Raw genomic sequence first — 27,627 nt, forward strand, 5'->3', positions numbered from 1 at the left:
GAAAAGAAGAACAAGTATTTTTATATCATGAATATGAAATCTGCTGAGAAGTTTCTAAACTTTAACATTAAACATATGAAGTTATTTTCAGAATGGTGTGAAGTTTTAACAAAACGTCACGTAGTTTTGGAGCACGGTTACCAAAAATTAGACTAGTGTGTCTTTAGAACATCTAGGACACAGTGCAGGAAGTAGTTATACATATTTAAAAACAAACAAACAAAATCCCTGTGAGTTGCTGCAAAGCACGTTCGCTCCGTTACGATGCACAGCATCACTGGACAGACCTGGCTACAATATTTATCTAGTGTTCTTACTCTCCGTGCCAACAAGCTCCCTAAAGCAACAGTTGGAGTTGCAGGATCAACACAAGTCTAATGTCAACCCTTCAACTGCAATTCAATGGGCCGATGCTTTCAGGTGTGCAATACTTGTTTTCTGTCGCTTTTCTTTCCCAAATTTCTTTAAGTGGTAGAAATGTCTGAGTAACCTGTGAGAAATCACTGTAGGAACTTTATGAATGGAATGTACTAAAAATACCTTGTGTGCAGTTCTGAACTACCTTGTGAACACAGCGACTAATGTGGCCAAAATGGTTTCATATCAAGCATGAGGAGATGAGGACATTGTGTTCTGGAAAAACAAAAGCGAAAAGGAGGAAGCAAAAGTCTGCACTGGATTATCATCCGTTCTCTGTACACCTCACACAACACAAACCACTCAGGGACTCCCCATCTCATTGGCTGAGACTAGGACAAACTTTAGTTTAAGTCATATAGATTTTTTTTCCTCTATATTACAGAGCTATTAGTCACTTCAATTAAACGTATACCTTCCATCCATACTGAGTCATTAGAAGTCTCATCTACCTTAGGGGTTCAGTGGGCTTCTATAGCACTACTCTTGGAACCAGTACAGCATGGTCAAGTAAATAAGTAACCACTTGGGTCCACCACTCCCTTCACGTTGATTTCTGGCGATAATGAAGCGTCAGATCACCACCACTCTTCCAAATGAAGTGCTTTACAGTTCGAAGGTCCATATTCGGATCCAAAACCTAAAGAGGAAAAATTCACCTTTTATTCTACAAATCTGCTAGATGGTCAGAAATTCAAAGGTAAGATACTCCGGTTGGGCAAAACAGTCCTATAGGTGAACTGGTGTCAAAGATGAACCATGCAAAGGCTCACATTTTTAAACCAGCAAGTAAACCTGCTGCCTTGCTGAAAAATTTTACCAATGTAACATGTAACTTCATATTGCAAACACCTCCTCAATCTGCATACACTCATTACACTTAACAGACAATTCATGGTTTTGGACAAATTTTAAACTCTGCTAGAAATGTAGAATTAATTCAAAAATTGCTAGAAATGGAACTCCATGGAATTGTATTCGGTCCATATGTTGAGTATGAGTAAGTAATCCTACAAAGTCTACTGGTTAGAACCAAATTAAACATGTGTACTACAGAAATTCTTTGATCCAGCTGTCTGCAACTGTCTGAACTTGTGTCAGCAGTCAGTTAATATGATCATAGAATCATAGAATCATAGAATGGTTTGGGTTGGAAGGGACCTCAAAGATCATCTAGTTCCAACCCCCCTGCCACAGGCAGGGACACTCTCCACTACACCAGGTTGCCCAAAGCCTCGTGCAACCTGGCCTGAACACCTCCAGGGATGGGGCATCCACAACTTCTCTGGGCAACCTGTTCCAGTGAAAACATTTACTTAGTTTTAAAGGTAACAGATAATCTGCAGCATATTTCGAGCTCAGTATTCAGAAATTCACAACTGATTCATTGGTAGACAATGCTTTGTTCCCAGGCTAAAACACCCAACTAACTTACCTGGTCCTGGCACAGAAGTTCAATCTTCTCCTCTGCTAGCACAGCAATGTCCTCCTCTTTTTCTTGTTCTCCTGCCTTTTCGTTATTGGAAGAGCTAGTTGTCTGAGACTCATTATCCAAGTTTATGATTTTCTCATACACGTGTTCCATCACTTTTCTCACCTGAAGCATATCACTTGCCGACAGTCGGTCTCTAAATAAGGTAAGCAAAGTTTGGCAGGAAAAAACTTGAGAAACTGTACTTCTCCTCTTCAGAATACCTTAATCTATAGCAAACTATGCAAGTACACAGATAAGCTCTTTATATAATAAGTTTAATGGTAAATTATCAGGATCGTCCAGAATACCATGATCACATCAGCTATTTATCCAAAGATTCACAGAGCAGTAGGAACACAGTAAGATATTCAAAAAACTAAACTAAAAATCAAACCTTAGATGAAGACTAATTGTACACAACCCTCATTCTTTCAATAGAAAAGGGATTAGCATGAGAAGGATAGAGCTTATGGAGTAACAAAAGAGGTAAGCCAGAGTATCCTGTTCACCCTATGTTCACAGAAGGGCATTCTAAAGTACAAAGCAGCAGCAGTTTTTCCACAAAGTGCACAAAAAGTCTATGAAGCTCCTCTTCACAAATTGTCTCTGATGTAAAGAATTGAACAAGACTTAAAGAGGAACCAGGCATTTGTAGAAAATACCCCAAATTGTTGCATATAAACTGTAAGCACATTGTCTATATGACAGTGACTTAATATCTGAGGACCTGCTTTGATTTCTGACCTATATAGCTCCCAGTTATAGCTAATGTGATGGGCAGACTATCTTGCATTCCCTATTGTCAGTTTTTGTACTTTTTCCTTTCAAAAACCTATTATTTGTCACAATTAGAAACAGGAAATACAATATATATATTATTAGCATATAATATTATTATTAATAGTAACAACAATAACAATAAAATAATTCATATATGCATTGCTTACTTTTTTAGAGTTTTTGCCCCTGATGATGAATGAGGTTGGAGGTAGAAGGGAATCTTATTGAATTTGGGCATATTTTTCTAGAAGGAAACAAATTTGAAAAGTGTTATTTTAGGAAGAACTGTTATCAGCTCCTATCTTCATCAGCTGGTATGTGAAGTATATTCAGCTCCTAATTATCAAAAACCAAGAGAGATTCCTCATCAACATAACCACCACAGCCAACTTCTAAATTACTCATACTCCTGACATACGTCAATTTAGATGATATGAATGTATTATATCTAGCTTTTGAATATAAATTATCATTTATTTCAAAGGCAATTAGATAGCATCAAAAGACTGCAGCGATATGAAGAGCATTCTCTGTTCCTGAGCTCCACACTCAAAAAGGATACCAATTATGCATAGTGCTTTGAATCTTTTTCTAAGACTTTCTGTCAAAAGAAAGTGAGCAAAAATACCTTAACTGGACACATCAAAAATAATAAATCTCAAAGGGTTCTTGAATATAGAGCTTGAGATCACTTATTTTAAATATAAAAATTTAAAATGCCATTTCAGATTCTGTACAGTTAAAAAATTTGTAGTTGACCTTAAAAAAAAAAACAAACAACAAACAATAAAAAAGCAAACTCTCTGCACTGGTACTCACATCCACAGTGATGTCAATCACCCATTGTGGCACAGTTTCATTAAGAAGCATAGATTCAGTTTCACCACCTGAATCCCGACATAACAACCTAAGACATACAGAAATAACCTTTGTGAATGAAAACAATTATTGTAATGTGCACTAAAAAGCTTTCAGGAGAGGACTTGCCCTTTTAATGGGCAAGGAGCTTGGACTTAGTTAGCTGGTCCTTCACATCATCAAACTTATTGAGGAAGCAATCATGTATTTTCTGTAAAGATCAGAAAAAGTAATTGCAGGAAGAAGACAGATCCCTAAAGCACAAACAGGGAGGTGTCTCAGGAGACCATAGACTATGATACAGAGGAATTTAAAAACTAACTGTGCTCATGGATTGCATATATTGAGTGCTGAAGCACAAAACTGACAGGAGAAGGGGAAAGGCACCTGACTTAAAACAATTATTTTCTGCCTGGAAAAAATGAGCTTTGCAGGTAAAGCGTCTGCTAAGCTCTCATCAAATGGAAAGAATAAAACCAATTTTAAGAATAGATTTTGGGCCTATTCCTCCTGGGAAACAAAAACAAGAAATCAAACATCCCCCACCCCTCAAATTTAAAATCCACTATGTCAGTAAATAGTAAACGTTTCACAGTATTTGAAAGCTTGGCATTTTATTTGCAGCACTATTAAACTGTCTCTGATGTATCCTACATCACAGGCTTTTCAAAGCAGAATGAAAAGAAATAGAAGGGTAATCAGTACATACACAGAGCTGAGGACCTTCTAATGGGTCATCAACTACACCTTCAGGAGCAGAAACCAACTCTCTAGTGAGCAGGATCTCCTCTCTGAGTCATTAATGCTCAAAGACCAGCACAACAGACCCATAAGAGAAGTTCTACAAGAATGTGAAGTAGCACAATTTCATTCCAAAACTAAGTTCAGCTGACCAGTCTGCAGGAAGAGGGCACCCAAAAAGACCTCAAAGCTATCACATACAATTAAGAACAACTGTAGGACTGTAAAACCCCACACCTTGTTGATGTTGAAACTCACACACTCAGTTGGACAATGCGAAATTATCATTAACAGCTGCTTATTGTGCCTGTCAAGGGTGAGTCTTGAATGTGCAGCACAAAACCGATGTAAGTATTACATTTTGGAACCATTTCTGCTTGCATAAAGGAAGTGGCTGTTTAGCCACTGAATTTACACTCCTGAGTCTTTATACCTGAACAAAGTGCGTCCTCCAGCCTCACCAAAAATAACCGGTGTGTGTGGTGGCACTTGGAAGTATCCGTTTCCTTTCTGGACTCTGTTCTCCTGCTCACCATTCACTGTTGGGAAAAAATATACACAACAGTGAGAGTGCACTAGGCCTTAAAAATTGGGTATACATAGACCCAAAAGTGTCTTTTCTATCTACACCTGATGTATTTCATAAATTAACAAAACCACAAGCTTCACAAAACCCAAGGAAATCCCAATTTTCAACACACAGCAAGTACATTAGAAGGAATACTAGAGAGTAATGAGATCAATACAGGTTTGTGGAAGGCCTATTTCAAAAGCCTTTAAGAAAAGGGCAATAGAGCTCATGAGCCAAAACCTGATTACTAGTTTTCTCTAGTTCCTTAACAGAATTCTGAGGATTTGTCAACTGTGCAATAATAATATTAGAAAACAAAGAAAGCGATTCTGCTGAGACGAGACTATTTTCCCCCCCTACACTGACAGTACAGAACTCTGAAGGATGTTAGCTTTGCTCTTCTGCCTGGATTTCTCAGATGTCAAAACAGTTAACCAGCAAAGCTCAGACTCACATTTCCTTGAAGTTACTGCATTCTAAATTCAATTTATTTTTAGCTAGTTATAGCAGTACGGTCTTCAAACACTGAAGAACCTGATTCCACATCAGATGCTTAGGATATGATTAAAGAAAAATCAGCACTATTTATGCACCACTTGAAGAGCACAGCTTCTAGTCATCATTCAGGTATCTCGAAACACTATATACAAGTATTTAGGTGCCTTCCTTTCACTTGAGAAAGATCATCTTGATTACATTGCAGCATCTAATTACTGTATTTGAACACGATGTTGAATTCAAGCAATATAAGAAATTTTAATGGCATAGTCTCACAAGATGAATAATTCCTCAGCTTTCTGACCAGCAATACATGTAGTGAAAGAAAGGTAAAAAAATGCATCAAGCAAAGAAACCAAAAAAAGAAAACCTATTCTCTATTAGAAGGGATAAATAGGATACTGAAGTTAGCGCAAGTGAAAAATCCTACAGTTCCAAAGATTTCTTCACAACAGTTCTGTTAACTGAGAGGAACCACACTGCACACACACACACACATACAGAACGTGAAGTTCAGTTCTGGTCTCTTTACACACGTCACTGTCCAACAGCTACACTTTATCTTAAGTCACCCTTCAGTGTCAGTTCTTAATTGTTACTTTTGCAAGGGAAAAGGAAAACGGATCCTGTAGTGAATATCCTAAATGTTCCATTAACTCACAACCATTCACAGAAACAAGCAGCACAGCATCAGCGTTCCGACAATACTGAGTTCTACTTCCCATATTTATGGAAGTTCTAGTTCCCATAAACAGTTTCCACTGTCTAGCTTTCAAGCTGCACACTGCCAACACACGAAAGGAAGAGAATCAGCAACTTTATCCAGAAAAGCCTGCCAAGTGCTGTAACCCTCCATGGAGATCATGTTTGAAAGAAGAAAGTAGCTAACTCTTGGCACAATCTTTGTCACAAAATGGCAAGATATTGCTGAACTTACAGTTTTCTTAATTACATTATTTGTAGAAAGTAATTTCTTAATCGCCAAAGGTAAGACTTTTCCGTCAATTCTAATCTGGGTTTAATTCATTTCAAAATAATACACAAATTTAGGAGTTATACAGTCTTTTGTTCTGCCAAGTTCAGCCACTATCTTATATTTTACGTAGCTGTGCATGATTAGACTTAGCATTATTACCTTAAACCACCATGCTACACAGTGGTTTTGTATAGATTTACCCCATGTATTAATCTAATATCCACTGAATATATTTTTTCCTAATAATAAAATAAATACATTTTATTTCTTTTATATTGTTCATAATAACTAGAACCAAATTGGAATTATGTCAAGAGAATACTGGCTAATGTTGAATAACTGAACCATTGCTCTTTGCTGTCATTATCTAGGCTGTTTCTTTTCCAAGTCAAGCCTTAGTTTTGCCAGTAATTGTTATTCATCAAGGCATCATGCTTCTGTAACTTTAGAATCATCTATTCACCTACTTTTTTTATGGACCAGAGTTCTGTAAGATTTTTACGGACACTTTCAGAAGAAGGAAGCTACTCAGTGAATTTTGGTGTAAAGCAAATTTAAAAGCATTAAAAACCATGAAAGTCTATAATGCATTCAGAGACAGTTAAAAGACAGCAATTCAAGTTGTATCTGTTAAAGAAACAGAAATATAAACAAACAGAATGCATGAACAAAGCCTAAAAAAGGAAAATACTAAAATACGAACCATGATTTATTTCGTTTTCTTCCTCATCCATCGGATTGATGTGTGTTCTAGGCCAATACTCTAGGAGTGCTTGTAGCAGAAGCCCTCCAAGGTTTACTGTCAAGACACAGCAAGGTAGGACTTCAGTTACATAAAAACCATTGGCATCATAATGTTTTACATTTGCCCCACAGCTGAAAACATTCCCAAAAGTTCGAGGAGTTCTGTTCCCAAAACAAACTACTTCTGGGCACAGAAATCTGCTTATCACACTCTCAGAGCTGTATGTTACCATCTTTCAGAAAAAGCTCGTTTTAGAATCGCTACTGTTGGATGACTCACATGCTGTAACGTTCTCTAGATGTGGTAATAGTTCCAAGTTCAAGAATATTCATTTTTCCCTTTTGCTTCTAAATGTCTAAAACCAAGTTAAATAGAAAACCTGAACGTGACTGAAAATGTTTCAGAAAAAAAGCAAACATTCTCACTGGAGAATTCTCTGTAGAATTTAGTCTCCAGAAAATAAGCCCTAAAATCCAACCAGCTACTGACGTATCTGGCACTGGAATACTTTGAAACACAAATACTGGAATTTATTCTGCTTTTTTGTCTCAACAGAACACTAATATTACTAAAAACTTACATTTTGGATCAGAACCATCTGGACTGCTAAATCCAGCATCCTTTGCTGAAACCCAGGCTGCAAAGCAGTCACTTTCATCCAAAGTAATTGTCAACATCTGTTGGAAAAAGACCACCAGGAAGAGGAATGCAATAGTTGTTTTGTATTAAACAAGACTATAAATTTATTTTGTTCATACTTAGCTGGGAATACAAAACAAAGGATTTCTAGATGCATGATAGCACTCTTTGTTTACCAAACTGTATTAATTCAGAATTGGTACTGGTGGATTTAAACTGACCATATCATCAGAAAAAAAAAAAAAAACAAACAATACAAAAAACATCTGTTATTCAGATTATTAAGAACAGAGGTAAAACTTGCTGGTTTGCTTCAAAATAAATCCAACCTATCAGGTAAGTGATGACCATTCTTCAAAACCTATAACACACTAAAACCTTTGTGAACAAACAGTATAAGAAAATACATAAAACATGACATTAGAACAACAGATTTAGGAGTTGTATCTCACCCCAGTTTTTAAGTCTACTGAGAACCAGTTTGGCACGTACACCATTTTAAACCTCTTCTTAATTTCTTCTTCAAAATCTACTTTCCCAAGGTCTTCAACTTTACATGCCTGTACACCAAAAGAAATACACAAGCTTTTAAATTTCAAGCATTGAGTCATATCAACATCTCAGATCTTTTACTTGACTTTCATATACACTTGGAATGATTACAACTTCTGATTTCTCCGTGAGTGCTGGAGTCCAGAAACACACAAGTTAATTGTTCAAATTTTTCTCAAAAAATTGAACAATAGTTTATGTGGTAAGTAATTTTTGGAGGTTTTATTTATTATTTATTTCTGAGGTAGTAGCATCAAGCCAGTGGAGAGGTATGGAAGTATTACTTCACATTAACAAAACCCACTTTCCCTATTATTGAGTAGAGAGCTGTCTTCTAGCATCATCCTCTGTCATTCTTCTCCCCATCAGTATCAATATTTCAGTACAACTCTCCATCAAACATCAATATTTGTTGCAAATCTAGCAACAAATTCAGCTCAACTACTGCAATGGGAGCAGCAGTGAGTGAATTTGTGTGCAGATTCTTTTTTCCCATTTCAGTTTATCTGTTTTATTTTATACTTTTATTTTCCCCAAGTAAGTCTGTTAATACCCAAATTCTTGTAATCCACTTGCAGAATCATCCTGAAACCTGAAACACATGCTTTAAGCAAAGTCTAAGGATTGTAACCCTGCAAGACTGATTTCCTCAAAATCCAGGAAAAGTTACTGGAAGCGAAGACTGAAGGGTGTAGCTACTGAAAAGAAAAACCTCCCGCTTTTCTTCCAGTCTCCTCAATAGTCTCAGCTTTAGAGTGCAGTCATCCTACACATAAGATGACACTTTGACCTGGCAAGTAACCCCATCTCTAAAGTGAGTTCGTATTTAAACGTATTTAAGAGAAAGAGAATTGAAGGGAAGTACAAATTAACACTAGTGATTTGAGTTTGAGATCTAGCACTGTACTTAAGTATTTACCAACTGTAAACCAAAAGAAAGAGAAGCTATTCGCTTTTCCACAAAAGCAATCTAGATCATTTTCAGTACAAATCTACATTCTCCAATTTAATTCCCTCCTTTCCCATTTCAGTCAGTAACTCAGTAGGATAGCTGAGTGTGCTTTGCTGCATTACTGAATCTTGGCTGGAACACTGCGTAGCTCAAGATGAAGGAAAGATTTAGAATTTCACACAGGGTTTTGCAAGAGAAGAAATTGCTGACCATCTCTCTGATTTGAGATTCTAGTCCTTTCTCTCTGCACTCTTTTCCCTCTCCTCTGATCAATCATTGGGTACAGCAAGTTAAAGAAATGCCACGCCAAGCCTCTCCTCACAGGAGCAAGCGACACTAGGCGGGAGCCATGCTTCCTTCTCCTGATTTTCCTTCCAGTCCTGCTTTCCTGCCTGCTATCTTGCCAGCTAACAAGGGAAGCAGTCAGTTCACGCTCTCAGACTACCTCGCAGACTACTAGTCAGCACGCACGCTTGGGATCCGCGGGTTTGCAGCGAGACCTGAAGCACAGGTTTCCCTTTTGCAGGCTAAGCTTCCTTAACGCTATTCCGTACCACATTAGGTGGATATGCCCATGGGCATCTGCAAGCCTTCTTCGAAAACAAACTCAATCAAAACAAACATTACTCCTTTCAGGAGAGAATTCAAGGGTCTGAATTCCAGGTGAATGAAGATGTCATAGAATGGTTTGGGTTGGAAGGGACCTCAAAGATCATCTAGTTCCAAACCCCCTGCCATGGGCAGGGACACCTTCCACCACACCAGGTTGCCAAAGCCTCATTCAACCTGGCCTTGAACACTTCCAGGGATGGGGCACCCCCAACTTCTGTGGGAAACCTGTTCCAGTGCCTTCAGTACTTCATTGTCAGTACTTCACTGAATTCAGGCGAATGAAGATGTCAGCCTCAAGTCAAGCAAAGATGCAGAAAAGCTCAGAAATGCTCCCTCCCTCTCAAAAAGCAATCTTTGCATTATGTCTTGGGACAGAAAGATGACTTACTTTCAACCATAGGAACCTCAGGAATTAAAAAAGTATATAAAAAAAGGTACAAAATAATTAATCATCCAACAGTAGATGGTTAATCTGAAATTATATACTTACCTTCAAGACATCCCAGTATGCCACATTATTATTTGTGTCTTTGGTTAATATGTGTCTCTTGTCGTTAAGAATGTGGCACTGAATAATACTAGCACCCCCTAGCAAACAAACAAGAATTAGAGTCATTACAGTGATTTTTGTTTTCCTAATATCACATTAAATTAAATGGTATAACACAACATGAGTGATTGCTTTTTGGTTTCACTATTTTAAGTAAGACTTGGGTATCACCAAGGTTTAAACACTACTTTCACTGTAACTAACACTAGGCAGATAATAACTAGATTGTCTTTGTTTTGGTAGAAATCTTAGTATCAAGTATCTAAAAACTTGAGCCAGTCTTAAAGATTCACCATTTCTGCTAATGATAACAGATTTTATGAGGGACTCTGGAAAACAGCTGTTTACCTTTTATAACTTGGTCAGGCTGTGTACATAGGGGTGGTATAGGATTGGTACAATCATTATCATAATCTCCAGATGCTCTAAAATTATGAATTCCCTTCAAAGTCTAAAGAAAGAAACAAAATAACAACACATTCATAATAATCTATAAACTGTAACAAACTGCCAGTTCATGCTATTTAGATGCTAACCATGCAGTGCTGAGTAAGATAATTTATTTCTAAAAGCAGCATAAATATATAGCAAAATAATTAAAAGCTTAATGTTTTTTGATCAATTTCAATGCTAGCATTTTAAGTTGTTTTTTTTTTTTTAAGAGAGCTTACAGATCATACCAAGTCACAGCCAAATTGTGAGCAACAGTCCAACAGTTCCCAAATCAAGACTGCAAATACCATGACTACTTAATTGAATTCACAGAGTGTAAAATATATCACTTACCCATTTATTCACAGAGGATTTAGTTGTTGCAACCCAAAGTGCTGGAGGAGGATCAGCTGATCTATCAAGTTCCATCTAAATAATGAAATCACAGACACTTTCAGCCACATTTAACTTAATTTTCCTTTGCTGAATTAATATTTGCTCTGTGTAGACCTGCTCCCATACTTGGATGTATCTCAGAAACAGCACTACTTTCAGTTTACTAAAGAAATACAAAGTTTAAATGGAAAATAACTAAGCTGCAATTTTTGAAACTCCAGAGAAATCGTTTCAAATATTTAACAAATAAAGTCTGGACATGAAGAACAGTGGATGCAATGTATCTAAACACCTGGTATTTAAAGTTGCTTCTAGCATGATACAATCTTGTCTAATGAACAGTTTGATAAGCACAATATTTTCTGAATTGCTTTGCATTCAAATACTCACATGATTAAAAAGAGAATGCAAGAAGTTTTGTACTAATTAAAAAGCAGAACTTTCTATGTTTCACTCTGCTGTTACATTTCTTGGACAATAATGAATCACTGTAGTTAAGATATTAGAGACCCCCCTCTGATCGTTGTACAGCTGACCACAGTTCTCACTTTTTATTTTGAACTGAAATTTCTCAGATTTTTCAAAACTACATTAATATACCCAGGACTTTATCTTAACATACTAAGCCAACAGAGTTCACTCACAAGGAAAGATAGATTTCTTATATACTGGTATCTGTTTCAGTTGCACATTCCTTGTACACCTACATGTTCCAAGGTTATGTCATCCAGGCTACAGAGAGCAAAAAAAAAAAATCCAAAAAGCAGTCTCTTCAGAAGACTCAGACTTGTGCATGCAGTTTTCTTGTTAAGAAAACATCGTCTTTAAGTGTTCAAAAAACCCACAATAAATTTTACACCTGGTTCCCATGAGCATGCATGCTCATAGTCCTGTGCATGTGTATCACTGCTAGGAAACACTCATTTTTGTCCAAAGCCTTGGCAATGCCAGCTTAGTTTCTTAAAACCACGCTACAGTTGGGGAAAAAACTTTTCATGTTTTAAGCATATTGAATTTCAGTAATATTTGAATTTGCATATTTTAGGTAGCTGCCTGTCATTTGTCTTCTTCAGGCAATTAGGTCTCGGACGTAATTTAGGAGGCAAAGCCAATATACTGAAGATGTGAAGTAGTAAACACTTCTTACCCAACATGCATTCTCTTACCAGCTTATACCTCAAGCCACTATTTCAGCAGACAACACGCAACACAATTACACTTTCGTACTGTGAGGGTGACTGAGCAATGGAACAGGTTGCCCAGAGGGGTTGTGAAGTCTCCGTCATTAGAGATATTCAAAAGCCACCTGGACACAGTCTGGGCAACCCGCTCTAGGTGGCCTTGCTTGAGCAGGGGTATTGGGCCCGATGACCTCCAGAGGTCGCTTCCAAGCTTAACTATTCTGTGATTTTCTGAATTAAAAATCAATTACCTTAAGAACTGGTGCCTTTTCTTCACAGATTAGCACACGGATATCAGGATTTCGTAAATCTGTACAATAAATCTTCCTGTCTCTTCCTCCTGAATAAACATGAGTGAAGGCTTCATTGACCTGCAGAGCCCAAACACCTTCATCATGGACTCGATATGTGGCTATACATCTCTGCTGCCCAAGGGACCACAGGCGGATAGTCCCATCAGAGCTGCCTGAAAGACACTGAGCAACAACAATTGTACATAAATCAAGCAAGTATTTGAATAATTTCTTTCATTTTACATCATTTAAATAATTTTTTCCATAAAGAGCTTCCATAATTCTTGTGGTTATATTTTTCCATTAAGATGGTGCTCATGAAGGTAGGCAGTCAATGAATCTAGTCACAATTTCCAGCCATTTTTTGTGAACCACCCCCTCCATACCTAGATGGACCTGTTAATAAAACAGAGCTTTCACCCACCAGCCTCCCTGCCTTAATCACTAAATATCTGTAAAATATTTGCTAAGCTATCTTTTGTAATCAATGACATAAAATAGTTATTATATTGAAAAAGACTAACGACATTTCTGCGTTCTGTAAAATGCCTTTGTCTCAAGTTAGAGCACATACCTGGGTGCCATCTCTGTTCAACAGCAAAGCTTTTACATTGTCCGTGTGCCCTTTGAGTTTCATTAGTTTTGCACAAGTTCTCGGATCCCACACTCTCAGAACCTATGTAAATAAGATTTTGGATAACTAGTATGAACATCATTCTTCCCATCTATGCATTTTCTCTACAGAAAATTAAGCCTTTCCAAATAAACTGACTCTTATTTTGAACATGCAGACATTCATCACCAAAAACACACTTCATTAGAAAGACACAGACATAACTAGATCTTATGCACCTCTAACAATCAGATATGATTTTCTTTGTTTCATTTTAATTTCATTTGTTCTAGCCTTTTCTGTCTTCTTAAGAAATTAAGAAAAATTGAAGTGACTGGAAACAGGATAGTGTAATATTGGTAAAAAAAAAGATTCTGAGAATCCTCTCGGTTGCTTCACTGGTATATCCTATTGGCTTGGAAATAAAATTCTCTCAAGGATAGATTAGGTAAAAAAAAAAAACAACTTGCAGGGGAGTTTGGGGTGTTTCACCTTCTTCTACAACAAAGAGCATGGGCTATTTCTTGGGAACACTTAAACTTCACTAGGTCACTTCATTTCCTACCTCCCACAGGGGTCTTACAAATTGCTGGCACCACTCCTTTCTTACCAACTGCTTCAGTTTTTATAATCACCTGAGTAATGTGCCCCCAAAATCAGAGCTACTGTGGTGAAATGTAATGATCTCTGAGAGAGTGTTACACAAGATGAGTTGATTGTCTCTTCTGTGTACTAAAGCTATATGGATATATACACATCATGAGACTGAGTCCGGTATTTGCATCCTACATTTACGCTCCCGCTTAAAAAAAAGTGTCTACCTTCACTATTAAAAACACAAAAGCTGCTACAGACATGACATTGAACATGCATAAAATTGTCTTTGAACTGAAGTGGAAATGAACCTTACCGGATTTCTTCTTACCTTTTCAGTGGACCCTGATACAATAACTGTTCCCATTTGATTCATTGCAAGGCTGTAGATAGAGTCTTTGTTCCCACTCAGGGAAGAAGCTATTTCAAAACAAAATTTACATTTTCAATTTTAATGCTGTCATTTGAAAAAAAACATTTATTCACTCAAAAATTGCATTTTAGGGTATTTTAATACCCTTTGATCCATGAAAATAGTGCCACTCTACCCCATATATAGAGTTTCTTTCAAAAAAAAAGAAAAAAAGACAGACTATAGACAGCATATTGCTGGGAAAGTCCCATCCCAATTCTTAATCTACCGCTACACAAAAACGAAGTAACCCCTCAGAATCATGGTCATTACAGTCCTGGTGCCCTTTTGGCACCACAATTCAGTGCCAGGACCATCAAGGTGCTCTTGCTCTTCTCAACTGCTTTACTAGAGAATGATACTTCTACGTGATCTTATAATACATAACATTTGGATTAAGTGCAGAGATTTTTTTCCAAGCCAAGCAGCAGTAAAATCCTACATTATATATTAAAGGCTCTTCTCTTCATTCAGCAGAGAACTAAAGTTACAGTGCAGTGCTGAAATGTGTTACTTGAGCACAGATGCTACCTCTGTGTTTGGGAAAACCATATGGCAATTCCTTAGCAACACAACTGCCAGAGTTGAGGAATTCTGTACCTTCTAGCCTAACCTACTTTTGGACAGTAATTAAAGTACCAATCCCTCAACTGGGAAAAGCACAGACACAGCAAATGAAAATGATCTATTCAGAAAGTGCCATAAGGCATTTATTTCATCAAGCCTCAAAACCATACGATCAGTATGCCAAAAAGGCCAAGAATAGCAACAAACTGTACTGCCAGCAAAAATGTGGAACTTTATATAATGATTTATGTATATTATGGAAATGAGTTTCTGACATGCTATTTGTGACCCAATATCATAAACATTTTGCAACAGTGGAAGACTTATGCGGGTTTACTTCAGGGTCCTCTGAACCACTAGCTATGGCTATCCAAATGTGAGCTTTCAAATGAAATCTATGATTTGTACCCAAAATAAAGTGACAGTCTTACACTGTCCCCAGAGAACAGCTGAAGGCAAAAAGTAGAACTGAAAACCCACTGTCCAACAACCATAGTCATTTACGAAAGGATAATGTACAGAGTTAATCACAAGCTGGACATTAGGAATGCAAGAGAGAATCTTCAGTGTACAAAGGCAAAATTTATGCAAGAACAAAAGCAAAGCTCGACTCCACCCTCTTCTGGAAGGAGCTACCTCTCAAAAGCAAAATCTGTCTACTTAATTTAAATTATGGCTATGCTGACTGAGAGACTCTCTAAAAACAGGCTTCCTTTTCACGTTGGCTTGTGTATATTGCTTCCCTGTAATCAGACGGGAAATTAATGCACAAGAACAATCTTCATTTGCACTTTGAAAAAAATCAATGTTGTTTGAAAGGACTGAGGAAAACCAGCTTCTTTAAGGACATGTACCGTGTTCTTTCCAACAGAAACACTGTTAGTTGGGAGCACTAGAAAGAAGGAACAACTCCCTCACTTCACCTTCCTCCCCCTCACGAAGCATTCATGTTCTAACTCTAGAAATGCAAATTTATTTCTGTCATCTTAGAGGTAACGCCTCCACTTCCGTTTGATCTTGGGCTCAAAACAAGCTCAGTACTCCCCATCTTCCAATTACAATTCCGTGGAATCATATAGGTTCTGTATCACTGTTGTGGTGTTCAAGAAACCCTTTTTTCTTCCTCCCCCCAAAACTGAACTTCCTGAGAGCCAGCAAATGAATTCTTCATTCAAAGACTCTCTGTTCAACCAGAAGATAGCATAGCTTACACTTATCAGCAAAGTTTGGTGATAAAATAATTGTACTTTCAGTGAAATAAAACTTCTGGGAAATATAAGGTAAAACCCCTTAGTTACGTGCAGTCATGTGCCACACCAATACTACCCTGCAGTTCAACACAGCTCACTAGAAGCCACCTCTCTCCTGAAGGCTACACAGGCATGCCAGAATAAGGCTATACTGGAATTTAAAAGTCCTGTAGACAGAACAAATGCAAAACTGACAGTTCTGCCCACCAGATGCACCTTCAGTTTAGGAAGCTACCAAATCCATAAAATCAAAACACCTTTCAGAATTAGCCACAACAGTAACTCAAAAAACCACACCAAAACAACTACGCGCCTGTCTCTTATTTACTGAATCACATATAACTGAAACTTCTCAAAAGGCTCTTGTGCCAATTCCAAACTTTACTTTGGCAGATTTTTCTTGAGTCACTCCTAACCTACGAATGAGGAAGCAAGTAGTCTTATTTAGAAAATTCAAGTGCGGCAGCGTAGCGAGATGGCATGTTCTTTGCCAATGACTCTGCTACTGTTTAGACATGTATCCAACCTTAAGTATAAAATGGAAGAGATCAGTCACTTTGAACACTGTTTTTCCAACCTACCTACAAGCAGCAAAACACACTGCAGTCAAACTAGATCTCCTGTTCTGAAAAAATACCTTATAAAATAGTCAATGCCAAACCAGGATGCTGATGACCCAGATTTCAGTTGTTTACTTGAGCAATTAAATCTAACTGAACTTGAAGACTGCTGTCATACTTCCCAGAAGAGCAGCTTAACCAGCTCTAACTTGACTATTCTAAGAAAGCGGTGCTGGAATCACTCTAAGGGGAGAGATCTCTTAATTTATTATAATGTCTTTACTGGGACAGCAAAGCAGGACAGACCACTTCTTAAAAGATGATGATGACATTAAGGATTAGCCCTGATGAGCAGAATCTATGGAGAGTCTCCCTCTGCATTCTAGTATCTAACTGGCATGCTATCCTTACATGTAATTAGTGCTTAGTATTACTTTGCACATTTTTTAATTTAAATTTATCTAATGACTTTATTCTTCTGGTACACGCAGAAATTGGTATCTACAGTCTTAAACTGATCTCACAGATTGTGCTACTCAAAAAAATGCATTGCATTTGCCTTCCTTGCTAAGTTACCTACTTGTTACGGTGTTATTTGAGGCAGTCAGTGCTGTCAGAGTATTTACATCCCAGAGGAATATCTGTCTGTCCAGCCCGGCAGATGCTACCAGTTCTTTATCTTTTGCATAGGCTAAGGCTTTCACATAATCCTGCAATCAAGTAAATATAACAACATGAATCGACAGCATTATCCATCTGAAGTCTACATGTTGATATTTAAAAGACTGTCAGTGATAACAGACAGTATTTACAGACAATGTTTTTCACCTTATGTGTCCTTAGTGTTGACATGCAAAATCCCTTATGTGCATTCCACACTTTAACAGTAGTATCTGAAGAAGCAGATATCACTAAATTGGAAAGAATAAAGAGTAAACTTTAATGATTTATATATTATTTAGAGTATATTCATACTACTTGTTAATTTTCTTTTCAAAAGATTACAAGAATCATATCTAAACACATTTAAATTTTCAGTAAAACACCTCCTTACACGATTTACCCAATTTACAATAAACATCACAGAAATTCACTTCACATGCTGAGAAAAGATGGAAAATAATTAAAGCAGTAGATAATACACTCTTATACACAATTTCTGAATGCTATGGTGCTCAAACATTGAAGTACTTACAAGTTTTACCATTGCAGCAGAGCACAATATCATTTACCCAGTCTGTGTGATGTTCCATAGATGCTATATACGGGTCTTGCTGCAAATTAAGAAGAAAAGTTTATAAGATCTCTTCAGAAATGGAAAAGATTGTGACTATCAGACCCTGCTGTGACATCTTCTTCAATCTTCAAATGGATCAAAAGTTGCCTAACGTAGAGTTGCTTGAAATCACTACTCCAGAATTTTTTTGTGGAAGAAGCTTTGGTGGGGGAGGGGGAATCTCATCAATGTATGTAAATCCGTGAAAGGAGGGTGTGAAAAAGGGAGAGCCAGGCTCTTTGCAGTGGTGCCCAGTGACAGGACCAGAGGCCATGGGCACAAGCTGAAACACAGGAGGTTCTCACTGAACATCAGGAAACACTTTTCTACTGCGAGGGTGACTGAGCACTGGCACAGGTTGCCCAGAGAGGTTGTGGAGTCTCCATCCTTGGAGATACTCAAAATCTGTCTAGAAACAGTCCTGGGCGACCAGCTCTAGGTAGCCCTGCTTGATAGGAGGGTTGGAGCAGATGACCTGTAGAGGTCCTTTCCAACCTTAACCCTTCTGTGATTCTGTGACTACTAATTTAGTTCTCTCTCCTCAATACAACACAGTCTTTTAATGAACTTTCTTTAGTTATTAGATCAAACACAATGGTGAAAGACCAAGAAAGCCTGATCAATGCTTTCTTTTTTCCTTCAAAGTAAAGATAACAATAAAGGGAAGAAGATGACTTAAGATTCTGCCAAAATATCAGAATGTATAAAATATTCATTGACCAAAGTTAACAATCCATCAAAATGTACGTTCATAACTCATAGAACACACACAGTCCTAGTGACTGTATTTACGTCTCCTTTATCACTGGAAATGACATCATTCTGTATTTAACATTTTCTCAGCTGTGACTAGTTCTTTGCAGGATAAGCCCAAATGCAGGTTTGTAAAATCCCACATATTTTATTACAGTATGAGTAATATCAAAATTATTTTCCTATCATAATAACTGGCAGCTGTTAAAAAGCAGTACCAGGTGTATACCTGCTGGCAGCTTACTGGCAGGATAACTTGGAAAAAAGTCAGTTCAGATGCAGGAACCCTCTCTGGACTTACCTTGTGCTGATTGACACTCCATATCCTTATAATAGAGTCCCGGCCTGCTGTGAAGAGTCTATTTAGTGCTGGATCCAGCTGAAGTGCATTTACTCCATTCCGGTTATACTTCTCCACTTCATCCCTAATCACATAGGAGACCTAAAACACATTTACACAAACTCAATTATGGTATTAAGATATTGACTTGGCCATAAAATGCCAGCGTCTAACTTCATCTTTGTGAGCTTCTCCAACAGAAAATACTAAGAGCTTTACAAGCATTAAATAAGTCTGTCAGTTTGAGAGTTCCCTCAGTCATTCCTCCCACCTGAAAATGGGGAAGAATCATAGAGAAGATATCGGCAGTGCTAGAACTGGAGCCCAAAGGATTATTTAATCATCACAACTCAAGCTTAGATCTAGAGAATCCTTAGTTCAAGTCCCTGCTCTGCACAGATATTCTGGGTGATCCCAGACAAGACCCTGGGTTTGTGTCTCAGTTCTTAGCTTCTATAGCTGGGCTGACAGTATTTCCCAGAATCACAAGGCAGAGGATATGTTCACCAAGGATTACGGAACACTGAAAGATGGCAGATACAAATTCTACGTATCTATTTCAGGTGTTGCTATTATTTTGAAACCATTTTTTTTTTAAGACTACGTACTTTCTAATATAACAAGAAGCACAAATATTTATTGCTCTTTCAGACAGATAAATTATTCATTTAGTTTCTTTCCTTCTGTATTTGACAGTACCATGTGCACAGGTTATTTTAGTGTTTTGTTCAGAAACACTAGCAGAAGATTTAATGAGACATACTGCAAAGGCTACAGCACTCTCCATTATTACTGTTCAGTAAACACAATTACAAGCACTGCAGTTTCTTCAGAGCTACCCCGTTCACACTGCGCTGCATCTCGCCTGATCCCAGGGTTTACACAGAGTTTGTGCATTACTGTAAGGAAAGGCCTCACACGTAGAGAAAAGGAAGGGAAGCTGCTTCTTCCCAGATTCGGAAAAACATCATCAGAATAACAAGGTAAAATTTTAGGCTTAGTATAATCCAATCTTCCCATAGCAGGAATTATTTGGATACATAAGTACCAGTGTTTTGAAAACGTTTTTAAAGAGTAGTCTTGGGCTAGAGATCGGAAAGTGATTTTTCACTCTGATAGCTGCATTATCGCAGTAGAAAGAAAATGTTTTCCAGATCAGATCTCAGTCACACCAAATAAAACCAATGACTTAGGCAAAACGTTCAGTGGTCCTTATCACTGAAGAAATACTTTACAGCGTCCCAGATTCTAGACCACAAGAACCATCAGGTGTATTTAGTGAATGTGGGCAACATCCCAAGTGAACTACCCCATCCCAGTGCAGCAGAGCAAGAGAACCGATGCTTCTGGAAAGCACGTGCTGAGCCCGATTCTCCACTGCAAGAGCTCTACAGACCAACACTGGAGGATCGAAATTAAAAGCCTCCTGAATCCTTCTGCCTTAATACTCTCCATTACCATTCCACAAGTCCATTTACTGCATTTAGTATGTTACGTCCCAATGCTCTTAAAGCTCTTCTTGCTCACAGTCTTTGTTAGACACTGATAGTTCTTGTAAAGTCACAGCTCTTCCACCCAATTTCATATTGTGTCCTAGTTTCCAACATTCTCGGATTCTCTCACCCATTCCAGACTCATCCATAACATTCTTGCTATCCATGCTCAAGTCTCTGCCTACACACAGCTTCAGAGACATTACTAAGAGAAGACACCACCAACCACGTATAACAGTGTTATGTTTAAACACTTTAAATACTTGGAAGTTTTTGGGTTTTTTTTTCCGATGCAGAGTGCAAGATGTATGTTCAGCTCCTCACTTGGACCTGATCATGTCATGTCTACACTGCCAGAAGACCCACGCAGACTACTTGATTAAAAGAACGTTACAAAGTCAAGGTCTAATGTGACACAAGGCAAAGGGATGGCCATCGAATTCACACTGCTTTCTACTCTTTGAATAAATCCAATGAAAATGTTCAGTTAAAAACACTAAGCGTGAGTAGATAAGACACTAATTAAAGGGATGTCAAAACCTGAAGGTCAGTAGATCAGATTTTATGTTAGTTACTAGGGAGAACAATCTCTTCCTGAAATATAGTGTCAGACTCAAGATCAGCAGGTGCCCTTCAGCTGTTGCTTCTCCAAACTGCTAGCAGGACATTTTTTTAGTTCAATTCTTGGATTTCTTCCTCTTTCATCAGTCACCCATCATATTTGTTATATTTTCCAGTATAATACAGAGCTACCTCTTTAATTCCCCTCATAAATGAGACTGTCAAACTATGTTAGTCGCTCAAGAATTTTAAGGGTTTTTTTTTGTTCATCATAATGTTAATTTCTTAATTTACAGGAGTTCAAGTAAAGAACAGCCATAAATAGCTATCTTAAAAATGCAAAAAAGCAAATGGTGGCTTACTCGAGTACATAAGGTACTTGGCAAGTATTGTTTGCATTTTAAGAGAAGTGAGACAAAGACAGAAATTATATTGTTTCAGGGTTAACAAGTCTGTGGTACATCTAAGAGTGAATGCTAGATCTCAGTATCAGATCAGCATTAAATAGAACATCATCTTCCTTTCTAACTGTAAGAGACTTATTGGACACCACACCAACATTTCAAAATGAATTTGAACTGCTGTTTGAGTGGAGAGGTAAGGACAAGACAAACCACTTTTCATGAACAAAATATGAACGGAACACGATCACTATGGCACAAAAGTGGACTCTCTGACTCTCACTGGAAGCCTAATGACATCCTAGTAACTGTCAGGTGCATACATTGAAAATACTTAATAATTTTTTTATTTTCATCCAAAACAAAAAACCTTAACTGGTCCTCTCTTGCAAACCAGTCACTGAGACTGAAATAAAGATTTTATATATTAAAAAAAATAAGACACACAGAATATGTGGCTGAACTAAAAATAACCTCAGAAGACATTTCCTGCACACCACATGGACCCTTTTAGAAAGAGAGGTGTTACACCAGAAGCATCCAGGCTTGTGTTCAAATACACTAATTACATATTAACACAAACAGGGTCAAATTAAGGATCCCACAAAATCTGTTGAAAAGGTGTTGAAATGCCTCTCAACACAGGGAACTTAAAATAAATCAATAAAAGCAAAAGAAACTTGATTTGAAAGACCTGACACTTGTGTAGAGTGGAGGGTAGCAGGTGAGTTCACTAAACCCAAAAGTTCGCTAAGATGAACAGAGGAAGACTGCTCATAATCCACATCTGGTTCTCCATTATATTCTTATTTCGGGGGAAAAGGGTCAGAAAGTTTTTTTATTTTTGTTTGGGTTTTTTTTACATTTGAGTATCACTGAGTATAAAAATATAAGAGCTATTAGTAAATATAGTAGTTATACAAAGAAACAACAAAAATATAAATATATAATTAAGTAGGTGTGTACACCCACACATCTAAAAAATTTTAAAACAACAGGCTTTTGGCTGAGAAGAAACTGCTGTGATAAAATTCAACTCTGACCCGCAGCACACACATCTTGATCGCTCCGGATAAGGTACCGCATCCTGTCTGGAGAGGACTGTGAAGATCCCCAGGGAGTTACGACTCCGAGCACCAAGCGGCATTCCCTTCAAACAGGGCAGACTGGGAGCATGCTTCCGCTCTGTTCATCGTGTTGATTCAAAAGTCAGTTGCAAATCATGAAGACAATAATGATGTTGATATAGATCACACCCATTTTATGGCCATGATGGTCTGGGAGGGGTGAGATTTGTGGGATATGAAATATTTCAATAATGACCAAGGGCTTTTATATTTACATTGCTGTAGCTTTTATGAACTCTCGTAACAACTAAGAATCTTTCACTGCAGCAGTGCACAAACATTACAAGTTGATAGACCCTCATTATAAAGAATTTATGGGATTCAGTAGCCTAAGTGGATCAGAACTAATAATTTTAATGACTGCCTGAGAGCTCCAGAGATAAAGCTACTGTCAACAGACACGTTTCACCACATGAAGACAAATGAATTTCTTACAGGATCTACGACGCGTTTCCTTTACGTGTGAGCGTTTCAGCTGATCCAAGATCTTGTTAACCTTGCTAAATCATACGCCTTATAACAGATTTTGTCTTAATAGATGGGTAGAATCTGCTTTTAAAAATACTACCGCACCATCGTGGTGGAGGAAACAGTGAACAGACAAGCTCTGACGACACTCATTCCTTGTCAGCAAGTAGAGAAAAAACTTCAGAGACACAAACGCTACTGTAAGCAATTTTAAAAGTGGTATTTGTCAAAATCATTGAAAGGATTCCATGAGATCTGACACAAATTGCATCAAAAAATCAGAGAAGCAGCAGTCAACCACCAAGGAATAAAAATTAAAAATCTATTGCCTTAGTATCCTGGTAGCACAGTTTTTAAATTCAAAACATATTGATATTTGAACTCTTATTAGGTGCTCTAGGTCACAAAAAAAGTAATGGAAGGCATTAAGAAGCTCATTTAATCCTTTTACAATGGAAACAACTTACTGGCTATTTGTTTGCTTAAGTATTATATATAAAATATACCATTTATAAATATAATTTATATATTCATTATATATAAAATATAGAAATATTATAGCTATAAAACATAATAAGATACAGTATACAAAATCTAGTGTGCTTTTAGTAAGTGGTACTATTAACAAAATCAGTAGCCGAAGTATTTTCTAAATGCACAGATTTTTTCTTTCACTACATTCTACTTGCTGTTATAATGTAGTATTAGTGCATAATTATGACAAAGTCAGTGCAAAAAGATCTTCTTATCTTGCATAAGACTTAAAGACAAAAAGGACTTAAAATTCCTTCAAGAACTGTGTAAGAAAGATGCTGATCCAAAGCACTTACAGCAAAATTCCCGAGTTCTGTCCACAGGTTTTGAGTGTGGGGGAGACTTTACTCCGGCCAGGCAGCAAGTTTCGGAGAGCAGTTAAAACACAGCCCCTCAAGGGCGGCTACTTTAAGCCACCCGCTGAAAAGTGGCTTCATCTTGACTTAATTCACAGTAAGACACAACAGCAAGTGGCCAACTGTTGGTCATCACACCGGAGCATCTGCCACACCTCTGTGTCCCCGTTCCATCCCCAAACCAGACCACCTTACCACTGTGTGGTCTGCAGACATGCACAAGAAACACCAACACCCTGCCGCTGGATGTGGCAGGCTCCAGGGTGATCTTACAGCAGCCTTCCAGTACTTAAAGGAGGCCTACAGGAAAGCTGGAGAGGGACTTTTTACAAGGGTGTGTAGTGATAGGACAAGGGGAAATGGCTTTAAACTGAAAGAGGGCAGATTTAGATTAGATATAAGGAAGAAATTCTTCCCTCTGAGAGTGGTGAGGCACTGGAACAGATTGCCCAGAGAAGCTGTGGATGCCCCATCCCTGGAAGTGTTCAAGGCCAGGTTGGATGAGGCTTTGAGCAACCTGGTGTAGTGGAGGGTGTCCCTGGCCATGGCAGGGGGGTTGGAACTAGACGATCTTTGCGGTCCCTTCCAACCCAAACACTTCTATGATTCTGTTTCAAACACCTGACACATATTTAAATAATTAAACTTCTTACCTCTTTTTATGCATGGAATTTATTTTGAGGCCTAAACCATCTATTCTGATGAAACCCTTATAAACATATAATTATATGCAAAAGCACCCTAAACTGACTGTTTTGGATGGTTCTGCTTACCAGTAAAACAGGTGTATCCAAGATAATAATAGTTCTGATTTCCATAAGCTTCAACCAGCTCTTCTGCCATGTAAGGAACCAAGTTCCTCCATGCCCGAGAGGTGTTTTTTTATAAAGATTCTTCCCCTAGCCTCATAGGTTTGGGAGAAATTTTTCCTCCTCTCTCTCTCTATAAAGCTTGGTGTAGCAGCACTCTAAATGCTCAGCCACTAGGAAACAAATCATTAGTGGTTTTAACTTTCCATCAGTGGCTGATGGATACGACAGCCATTTAGAATTCCATTACGTGAACAAAACCCTGTCTCTAACCAAGCAGATTAAATAATAAGGGCACAAGAAAATACCTGGCTGCTTCTACTCCAGGCTTTCTATATGCTTATGATATAGATTTAGAACGTACCGGCTGAGACACAGGTCAGTGTAGCAGGACACGAAGTGAAAAAAAATAATCACATAATACAATGGAAGCGGAAAAGATGACAACATAAACCAGCACAAATCCACCTGTAAATACAGCTAAGTGATGTTTGGAAAAGGAATGTAGTAGTGAAAAGGGAAACAATGTACTCTTTGATGTCAGGGAAATAATACTTCACAAAAAAATAGGACTACATCAAAGAAATGCCTAGTTATCATAAAATCCGAATCCTTAGGAGGGTAAACAGAAAAAACTTGTTTATGGCACAGGCAATGAAGTCAATAAAGGGATTATTATATTTTGGATTCTTTGTATTTTAAATATGTCGGAGGATTTTTTTGGTAGGACAAGGGAATTCTTTATGCAGTATTGACTGAGTGCTTACCTTAACCACGAGAAACACTAAAGGCTATAAAGAAGTGCACATTCCCTTGTGCGATAAAACACAAAAGATGTGTTCCAAAACCAAACCCACCTCTGTTTGGAAGGATCCTAATGCTATTTCAGGCTTAATCAATATTTCTTTTGATGACAGTGGATTGATACAGATGAAAGTTGGACTTGCCACTAGAGGTAGGCGGCTTTGCAGATTGACAAAGCATTAAATCTTTTCCACAGTGAAAGCTGTAAAAACGTTTAAAGTGCTGGTAGTACCACAAACAAGAACAAAAAAGTCGAGGACCATAGTAAAACCATTTTCATGGCTTTTATGGTTTAAGAGTCTTGACTTTTTATGCGCGTTTCAGCAATTCCAGGCTCCACCATGGCTACAACAGTGGACTCGTAGCTACATATGAGCCTACACCAGGAGGTGTGATCGCTCTCAGGTGAGCTGAGAGTGTTTGCACCCACGCCACGGTCTCTCTTTAAGAAGCGCTGACCGGAGGCGGAAAGGGCAGACGGGCGGTTCAGCTCTGCCTCCGCCGGGCCGCGGACACTGACCCCGTTCGGCGGGGGCGGCGGCAGCGCCCGCTCCCCCCGGCCAGCCGGGCCGCGGTGCCCAGGGCAGCCGCCCGCTCCCTCCGCGGACCCCAGTGAAGGTGGGGGAGCACCGCTGGAGCGGGATGAGGGATTCTTCCCCCTCACCTCAGTGCTGTTGGCAAAGGGAAGAAGGCGACAGCGTTGCCATGGAAACCCCCAACCCCTCCCCTCGCTCGGAACGGCCGGTGCCACAGCCCCTCAGAGCCGGACGGCAGCGTCCCTGAGCGGAGCCCTCCTCGTCCCGGTGCCCTCCCATTGCCCCCCGCCGCCCCCGCCCGCTCACCGCCCTCCCGCCGCCGCCCCACTGCCGGGCCGCGCTCCGCCTCGCCGCCACCCGTCCTCCTCCTGCCGGACCGGGCCGAGCCGAGCCGAGCCGGGCCGCGGCGCCGCGCCTCCCCGCAGCCCGCCGGGCCCCGCTTCGCCCTCACCTGCACTTTCCGCCGCCCCGCCGTGTTCTGCCGATGATGCGCCGCCATCTTGCATGTTGACACTCTGATGTCATTTCCGAGGAGGGCGAGACGGCCCGGAAGTCGCACCCCTGCTCCTCGCCGAGCCCGCGTCGCGAGGTGGGCGGGGGCGGTCCCCGGCTGAGGCGTTGCTAGGGAACGGCCGGAGGGGGCGGGGCCGGGTCAGGGGCGGGGCCGGGGGAGGGGCTGAGGCGTCGCTAGGAAACGCCCTAAGGGGCGGGGCCAGGGGGTGGGGGCGGTCCCCGGCTGAGGCGTTGCTAGGAAATGGTCGAAGTGGGCGGGGCCGGGGCGGGGCCAGTACTCGCCCTTCCCCGCGTCTCCGCCTCCGCCATGTTGTTTTCAGGGTGCGATGGCTGCAGTCTCTCTGCTGAAGGGTTGGGGATGTATTCGTGTCCGGGCTGCTGCTCCTGGGGTGTCTTCGCGGTGCCCCCCCCTCCTCCCAGATACCTCTCTGGCACTGTAACCGTTAAAGCAAAAAGTGTTCGGCTGCAGCAGTGACCATGTCCTGGGGGAGGATCTGTTTGAAGCTGTGTACAGGACTGTCTCCTTGGCACGCTTTTTTGTTACACTGGTCACTGCATTATGATAGAACAATAAAGGTGCTAATACTTAATGACTGGAAAAAAATTACTGTGAGAGGAAAAAATGTGTAAAGAGACGAGGAAAAAATGTGTAAAGAGATAAGGAAAAAAAGATACATTCATAGAATCATAGAACGGTTTGGGTTGGAAAGCACCTCAAAAGCCATCCAGTTCCAACCCCCCTGCCATGGGCAGAGACACACTCCACTACACCAGGTTGCCCAAAGCCTCATCCAACCTGGCCTCATCCTTCCAGGGATGGGACATCCACAACTCCTCTGAACAACCTGTTCCAGTGCCTCACCACCCTCTGAGTAAAAATTTCTTCCTGATATCCAATCTAAATCTCCCCTCTATCAGTTTAAATCCATTGCCCCTTGTCCTATCACGACATACCCTTGTAAGAAGGTATTCACATTGTTGTTCGAGGCTGGT

The 27,627-nt window shown here is 39.3% G+C and overlaps 1 protein-coding gene across 5 annotated transcripts; it reads right to left on the bottom strand.

The window, feature by feature from the left end:
* WDR48 (WD repeat domain 48) lies at nt 1–26,629 on the bottom strand. 5 transcript variants are annotated; one of them, XR_015222274.1, is made up of 20 exons: nt 26,573–26,629; nt 18,994–19,134; nt 17,859–17,937; nt 17,492–17,574; nt 17,244–17,373; nt 14,206–14,294; nt 13,242–13,343; nt 12,626–12,850; nt 11,152–11,226; nt 10,714–10,816; nt 10,306–10,403; nt 8,152–8,259; nt 7,641–7,737; nt 7,019–7,114; nt 4,704–4,809; nt 3,491–3,578; nt 2,839–2,915; nt 1,853–2,045; nt 870–1,057; nt 1–633 (listed from the first exon to the last, which is right to left on the bottom strand). XR_015222274.1 is itself a non-coding variant. In XM_086615220.1 (19 exons), the coding sequence occupies exons 1-19, from the start codon at nt 26,618–26,620 to the stop codon at nt 962–964; spliced, it is 2,016 nt and encodes a 671-aa protein (XP_086471346.1). In that variant the 5' UTR covers nt 26,621–26,629; the 3' UTR covers nt 1–961. The 5 variants fall into 5 exon arrangements, 4 of the variants coding, with proteins under 4 accessions (XP_086471346.1, XP_086471344.1, XP_086471347.1 ...); XM_086615220.1 differs by having other exon boundaries at nt 1–1,057; nt 17,492–17,556; XM_086615218.1 differs by having other exon boundaries at nt 1–1,057.
* Between the last annotated feature and the right edge of the window lie 998 nt (nt 26,630–27,627).

Source organism: Tauraco erythrolophus, chromosome 7, assembly GCF_009769465.1.
Source record: "Tauraco erythrolophus isolate bTauEry1 chromosome 7, bTauEry1.pri, whole genome shotgun sequence".
Lineage (NCBI taxonomy): Eukaryota > Metazoa > Chordata > Aves > Musophagiformes > Musophagidae > Tauraco > Tauraco erythrolophus.

Bases quoted from the DNA above. Each gene is read 5' to 3' on its own strand.
- WDR48 (XM_086615218.1), bottom strand. From the start codon at position 26,620: ATGGCGGCGCATCATCGGCAGAACACGGCGGGGCGGCGGAAAGTGCAG. The intron at 17,938-18,993 runs GTAAGTCCAGAG...CTTAATTTGCAG, and splicing joins GGAGTGTCAATCAGCACAAG to CAAGACCCGTATATAGCATC. The intron at 8,260-10,305 runs GTAAGTATATAA...TTTGGTGTACAG, and splicing joins CATACTGGGATGTCTTGAAG to GCATGTAAAGTTGAAGACCT.